The sequence below is a fragment of the Entelurus aequoreus genome, linkage group LG20 (assembly GCF_033978785.1).
Source record: "Entelurus aequoreus isolate RoL-2023_Sb linkage group LG20, RoL_Eaeq_v1.1, whole genome shotgun sequence".
NCBI lineage: Eukaryota > Metazoa > Chordata > Actinopteri > Syngnathiformes > Syngnathidae > Entelurus > Entelurus aequoreus.
The window spans coordinates 22,904,104-22,911,603 of NC_084750.1; the positions used below are offsets into that span (position 1 = coordinate 22,904,104).

Sequence of the window (7,500 nt, forward strand, 5' to 3'; positions counted from 1 at the left end):
GTACTTGGTATCATTACAGTGGATGTCAGGTGTAGATCCACCAATGGCGTTTGTTTACATTTTGACGCCAGTGAGCTACGGTGTGTAGTGAAGCATGTTTAGCTATTCCTTGTCCTGCAGGGAATTGCGATTAGTTCTAAAATCGATTTTTTATGACACCACTACTAAATACACTATATTGCCAAAAGTATTTGGCCTCCCATCCAAATGATGAGAATCAGGTATCCTTATCACTTGGCCCGGCCACAGGTGTATAAAATCAAGTACTTAGGCATGGAGACTGTTTCTACAAACATTTGTGAAAGAATGAGCCGCTCTCAGTGATTTCCAGCATGGAACTGTCATAGGATGTCACCTGTGCAACAAATCCAGTCGTGAAATTTCCTTGTTCCTAAATATTCCCAAGTCAACTGTGGGCTTTATTATAAGCAAAGTGAAGAGTTTGGGAACAACAGCAACTCAGCCACCAAGTGGTAGGCCAGGTAAACTGACAGAGAGGGGTCAGCGGATGCTGAAGCGCATAGTGCGAAGACTATGGTCCATAAAGACATGGATAACTGAGTCTGGTGTAGATAAACTTGACTGGCCTGCACAGAGTCCTGACCGGAACCCGATAGAACACTGTTGTTTACCCTTTAAGGGCACCATATTACCAGCTTGTGTTTAATAATGGGGAAAACAAGTCAGCATTTGTATCAAGTGTAATTTAGCATAGGCATATGTGTATTATGCGATTGTCAGCGTGTCAAAGTTCAGCCCAGTTTTAGTGAAGCTACTAATTTCAACGTGCCCTGCATCCCTTAAATTTTCAGTATGCCTCGTTGAAAGAAAGTTCCCACCCTTGATGCTGAGTAAGAGAAACAACGACAACAACAAAACAGTACCGAGGTAAGCGGCGTGATTTTTTAGCTCCAGCGGGAACTCGCTCTCGAAGGCCTCCCTGGCCGGCATGACCCTCCCGTTGATGCCCTCCTTCAGCACGCCGCCGTCCCAGTCGTAGGCACCCACGATCCCGAACAGAATTCCATCCTGGGCGACAGAACGGACAGATGGCACACACACATACGGGGAACATCAACGTGCACGCAGAGTGATGGCCGACTTACATCCAGTATGTGCGTGGAGAAGCCAATCTGGGACATCTCCATGTGGAAGGAGCTCTGGTTGTAGCCCAGTGTGCCTGAAGAAAGACGAGCAGTCAACCATGATGCATAGAAGAGTGGTCCACTCCGACAGCGAGCGCATCTTCCAGACTGGTACCTCGCCGGAAATGACAGGTCAGTTCTCCTCATCCTCTTGTTGCTTTACACGTGTCCTCCCTTCCTTCCTCTCCACGCCAAACACCACAGGTGACAAACGCCTCACCCATTTTTCTTTCCTCTTCACTGGCATCAACTTTCATCTCCTGACACCTCAACTACTGCGCTTTGCACACTCCCGCATCCTTCCTTTCCCTCCATTTCCTCCATGTGTTCAATGTTGTTCTTGCTTTGATATCCACACAAAATATGGGGGAGGTTTAAAACTGCATACATATAGATAGGCAGACACATAGGCGCCGATCTACATTTCTGCCAGTGGGTGCTCGGTGTGTGTGTGTGTGTGTATTAGATACCAATATTTTGGTACTGATGGAACCAGATCTTTTCCATATATCCATATTTAAGTGTTACTTCTTTAGTTTGGTGGTCGTATTACAAAATAGCTAGTATTCTTCCTTCTTTCTCTCTCATAGTAATGTGTGTCGGCCTTCTAGCCGTGGAATGCAGAGTAGAGATAACTCGGCGTAGTCTAAACAACGGGGGTGGAAGCGTGGGACAGAGGGAAGGACACGGGAGTTCCGGGGTTTTGGGAGATCGATCTAGACTGGGCGAGGGAACGCTTGCGTACTGGATTTGGTCTCACGTTTGTCTTCAAAGCTTTGAGAATAAACCACAAAATACCAACTACTGCCTGATGATGAATTTAAACTTCAGCTTATGTGCCATTTAAGAATTTGGGAGTGACCAGCAGCTTAAAATCCCTGGGAGGAAGAGCTGGTCAACGCAACAATTTAGGGGCTCGTCCGGGATGGCACGCTGTTGATTGATGACTTCTTGCAATCTTCTGGACAGACTCACTTGGCCAAAACATAATTCAAGGTAAGCAGAGCCTTTTTCTAAAATCTGCTTTAGGAGTCTGTCCTGAAGTCTGTAAGTCAAACACTGTTTTGTCATACGACCACAAAACTAAAGAAGTAACACTTAAATATGGATATATGGAAAAGATCTGGTTCCATCAGTACCAGTACCGAAAGTATTTTGGTACTTTTCTAAATAAAAGGCAACACAAAAAAAATCATTATTGGCTTTATTTTAACAAAACAGTCTTAGGGTACCTTAAACATATGTTTCTTATTGCAAGTTTGTCCTTAGATAAAATAGTGAACATACAAGACAACTTGTCTTTTAGTAGTAAGTAAACAAACAAAGGCTCCTAATTTAGCCCGCTGACATATGCAGTAACATATTGTGTCATTTATCATTATATTATTTTGTCAACATTATAAAGGACAAGTGGTAGAAAATTAATTATTAATCTACTTGTTCATTTACTGTTAATATCTGCTTACTCTCTCTTTTAACATGTTCTATCTACACTTCTGTTAAAATGTAATAATCACTTATTCTTCTGTTGTTTGATACTTTTCATTAGTTTTGGATGATACCACAAATTTGGGTATCAATCCGATACCAACTAGTTACAGGATCATACATTGGTCATATTCAAAGTCCTCATGTGTCCAGGGACATATTTCCTGAGTTTATAAACATAATATAAATTAAAAAAAAACTAAATAAGATTTTGCAATGTTAAAAAATATCGATGTAATCATAGTAGTATCGACTAGATACGCTATTCTACGTGGTATCATTACAGTGGATGTTAGGTGTAGATCCACCAATGTAGCGTCCAAGAAGAGTTGGTGCTGCAGGGAATTGTGGGAATTAGTTCTGTAGTGTTTATGTTGTGTTGCAGTGCAAATATTCTCCCAAAATGTGTTTGTCGTTGTTGTTTAGTGTGGTTTCACTATATGGCACATATTTATGACAGTGTTGGCGTTGTTCATACGGCTACCCTTAGTGTGACATGCATGGCCGTTGACTAAGTATGTACTTTATTCACTTGTGTGCAGTGTGTTCAAATTCAAGATGATTGTGTTAATAGGTCAATCTCAGATACAATGAAATCCTGGTTAGACTTTGTTAATTATAGTCTATATTTACCAGAGACTGGTTTTATAGTCTTTGGTATAACTCATTCAGGGTTTGAACTCACAATCTTCCAGTCTCAGGACGGACTCTCAAACCATAAGGCCACTGAGCAGGTCATTTATACATTTCAATAGTATAATTTTTAAAGTGTTAAATCTCAACGTGTATGCTAATTTTGCAAGATAGCGCTTGGTGCCCAAAATGCAGTTCTCTGGTGAATTTACATCATGTGTGTATAAGACTAAAATGCTAATATTTAGCATGTTAGCACCTCGCAAACATGGGCGTTGGGCAATGTACTCCGATAATTGGCTTTCGTAGTATTTCAGTGTGACTCAGGTATTTTGTACCTTCAAGAGAGAAGATGCGGTCTCCGAGAGCGTCCACAATGTCGTTGAGTGCAGCCTCATCCGTCACGTTAAAGAAGTATTTGTCGTCAGGGTCGCTGGCGATGTACTTGATCTCATTGATGAAAGTCTCAGGGTCCTGCTGCCTGCGGATGTAGTGGCCCAGAACCTGAAGATAGCAGTAAAAAAAACAAGTAGCATTTAACGTCAATGCTGGCATTTATCAGAAACAAAAAGTTGTACCATAAAGTAGTAGAGTTGTCCAAAGTACGGATACTTTGAAACCAAGTCGATACCAATACATTAAAATAAAAACCCATTGATACCATCTTTTTTTTAGTAATGTACACTAATGTCTTCCTAAATCCAGGTCACAGCCTGATAGCTCGGTGGCAGGGCCACGGGGTTGGATGAGATCCGGCCGGAGTTCCTTAAGCCTTTGGATCCTTCTGGGCTGTGTTGGTTGACAAGACTCTGCAGCATTGCGCGGAAATCGGGGGTTCCCTCTAGATTGGCAGACCGGGATGGCGGTTCCTCTCTTTAAGAAGGGGAACCGGAGGGTGTGTTCCAACTATCGTGGGATCACACTCCTCAGCCTTCCCGGTAAGGTCTATTCAGGTGTACTGGAGAGGAGGCTACGACAGATAGTCGAACCTCGGATTCAGGAGGAGCAGTGTGGTTTACGTCCTGGTCGTGAAACTGTAGACCCGCTCTATACTCTCGGCAGGGTCCTTGACCAGTCTACATGTGTATTGTGGACTTGGAGAAGGCATTCGACCGTGTCCTTCGGGAAGTCCTGTGGGGAGTGCTAGAGAGTATGGGGTATCGGACCGTCTGATTGTCGCGGCCCCTGTAAGATCGGTGTCAGAGCTTGGTCCGCATTGCCGGCAGTAAGTCGGACCTGTTTCCAGGGAGGGTTGGACTCCGCCAGGGCTGCTCTTTGACCCCAATTCTGTTCATAACTTTTATGGCGCAGTCAGGGCGTTGAGGGGATCCGTTTTGGTGGCTGGAGGATTAGGTCTCTGCTTTTTGCAGATGATGTGGTCCTGATGGCTTCATCTGGCCGGGATCTTCAACTCTCGCAGGATCAGTTCGAAGCCAAGTGTGAAGCAACTGGGATGAGAATCAGCCCCTTAAAGTCAGAGTCCATGGTTATCGCCCGGTAAAGGGTGGAGTGCCACCTCCGGGCTGGGGAGGATATCCTGCCCCAAGTGGAGGAGTTCTAGTACCTTGGAGTCTTGTTCACGAATGAGGAGAGAGTGGATCGTGAGATCGACAGGCGGACAGACCGGTGTGGCATCTGCAGTGATGCGGACCCTGTATCAAACCATCTTGGTGAAGAAGGAGCTGAGCCGGAAGGCAAATCTCTCAATTTACTGGTCGATCTACGCTCCCATCCTCACCTATGGTCATGAGCTTTGGGTAATGACCGAAAGGACAAGATCCCGGGTACAAGCGGCCGAAATTAGTTTCCTCCATCGGGTGGCGGCGCTCTTTCTTAGAGATAGGGTGAGAAGTTCTGTCATTCAGGAGGAGCTCAAAGTAAAGCCACTGCTCCTCCACATCGAGAGGAGCCAGATGAGGTGGTTCGGGCATCTGGTCAGAATGCCTCTTGGGAGGTGTTTAGGATGCGTTCGACCGGTAGGAGACCACGGGGAAGCCCAGGACACGGGAGAAAGACTGTCTCCCAGCTGGCCTGGGAACGCCTCGGGTTCTCCCAGAAGAGCTGGAGGGAGGGGGAGAGGGAAGTCTGGGCTTCTCCTCTTAGGCTGCTGCCCCTGCGACCCGACCTCGGATAAGTGGAAGAAGATGGATGGATGTTACACGATACCTGCTTTGCCAGAGAATAAAAGACGTAGCAGAAGGGATCTTTGGTGGTAATTAGCGATGTACGCATTAAAAGTAAAGGAGAGAAGAGTGTGTCTTACGTCACACATTTGTTCAGGAATCAAATCCAAACGGTCATGAATATGCAAAGTATTCATTGTGTGAGTAAGAGCGGTGATCCGCCTCCGACAGTGAGTGTTCGAACCGTGCAATGCGTGAAAAAACTTACATCACTTCTATAGCTTAGAGACATTCTTTTTAGAATGTAAAATTGGTGACTTTTGATGTTATATATGATTATATTTATAAGCACAGTATTGTTTGTTTTGATATACTGAGAGGCTATAGACCACTGGTGTTCTTTTTTCAATGTATAGTTACCTCTTGGCAGCTGATACTGATATTTAGATTAGTTAAGTTTGAAATAGATTACAATAGGGGTGCAAAAAAACCCGAATCCGAATCTGATTTTCATTCATCCCGATTTTAAATCGATGTTTAATTTTCAAAAATCGTTTAAAGAAAAAATGATCATAATAATTGTTTTAATTTTTTTAAATAAAAATTAATTACAAATAATAGGTTTTAAGGCAATCTCCATGCAACCACAAGGAGCTTTTCTAACTTGTGAGCTGTTTTGAAAAAGTTTCATTGTAAATATTATACCAGATGATACGTTGTGAAAATTGGTTTTAATCGAGAATCGTGTTGAATAGAGAGTCGATTCTGAATCAAATCGTCACCCCAGGAATCGAAATAGGATCGAATCTTTAGGTGCCCAAAGATTCAGAACCCTTGTTTTCAAGGATGGGTATCATTCCCATTTGAACTGATATGGTACCAATTCCTTGTACTTGGTTACTTTTGTGTGTTAAAAAATATAATTTTTTTTATATAGTAAAATCTATTTTTCATAAAGAAATTAGCCGATAACTGTAGTCATTGTTTAATCTTGTTTTATCATCACATTTCTGAGTCTCAATTAGAGTTGCAAGTCCAAAATGTTAGTTGGCAGTCGCGTATAGTTTGTTTGTTAACTAGTCAGGTCAGTCTTTGCGGTCTGGTCTTTTGTTGCGCCCTAAGAAGTGTTAATACTGTAAGTATTGTACTTGTTATGCACCGGCTGTTTGACTGTAACATGCATCGTAGTTTTCATTAACACATTCGGAGGTGTTCAAATTGCTGTGTAAAATCGTTAAAGCTAATCAGTAGCATGTCAATAGCAAAGCCAATGTATATTAGCATCAAGCTAGCACATTTTTGGAAAAGTGGAGCCTTAATTTACTCGCGTTGGAGCGCTTTTTGAGTCAATTTCTTTGTTGGCATTGAAAATTGCAACATTACTTTGAGGTAGTTTGGCTGAGGCCGCTCTCAGTGCTGCTGGAGTGATCGCCAAAGTGCAACCGGAGGTGATGTCAGGCGCATGGTTGGATTTTATGTGAATCGGTACTTGGTCGGACCAGCGGATTTTGGTCGGTGCCAAAAAAGTTCGCTACCCATCCCTACTTTTCAAAACTTTTATCATGGTATCGAATAGGTATCAAAAATGGTGGAAAGTCACAGGTATTGGTACCACTACTAAAAATACTGGTATGGTGACAACCCCTATTAAAAGTGTCGAGTCCAGCAATAAAACGAGAGAAACGGGAAGCCTCCAGAGACGTGGAAATGTGGAGGCAGAGACTCAAAAGTGCGCTCAGAACGTGATCCAACTCCTTTGGCCCGAATAGGAGCGTTCAATAGGAGAAACCACAAGCAAAACAGAGGAAATGTTGTGTTTTCAAAGGGAGGATGAAAGGTGTCGTGTGTAACGGTGAGACATCCTATACTTAGACAGATGTGCATGAACATGCTCATGTTTATGTATGCAAAGACTACATACTAAGCACTTCATTTGTGGTACTTGCTGGTTTACTTTCACAGCGATTCACTCTTTCTACATTCTGTTTTATTACAGCCTTATTCCAATATCCAATAAAATTCATTTTTGTCCTCAAAATTCTACAAACAATACCCCATTATGACTATGCGAAAAGGTATTTTTTAATTGTTTTTGCTAATGTATTGCAAAT

General features: G+C 42.9%; 1 protein-coding gene and 1 long non-coding RNA gene across 3 annotated transcripts in view; one reads left to right on the forward strand and one right to left on the reverse strand.

Moving 5' to 3' along the window:
• Positions 1-7,500, reverse strand: part of itga10 (integrin, alpha 10) — an 84,055-nt gene that overhangs the window by 22,670 nt on the left and 53,885 nt on the right. For both annotated transcript variants that reach the window (XM_062029658.1, XM_062029659.1), the window contains exons 9-11: positions 3,605-3,770; positions 1,107-1,180; positions 885-1,029 (exon numbers count right to left, since the gene is read on the reverse strand). In XM_062029658.1, coding sequence (XP_061885642.1) covers positions 885-1,029; positions 1,107-1,180; positions 3,605-3,770 — 385 coding nt within the window. The remainder of the gene's footprint in view (positions 1-884; positions 1,030-1,106; positions 1,181-3,604; positions 3,771-7,500) is intronic.
• Positions 856-7,500, forward strand: part of LOC133636052 (uncharacterized) — a 13,401-nt gene continuing 6,756 nt past the window's right edge. The window contains exons 1-2 of the long non-coding RNA XR_009822170.1: positions 856-888; positions 979-1,277. This is a non-coding gene — a long non-coding RNA (uncharacterized LOC133636052). The remainder of the gene's footprint in view (positions 889-978; positions 1,278-7,500) is intronic.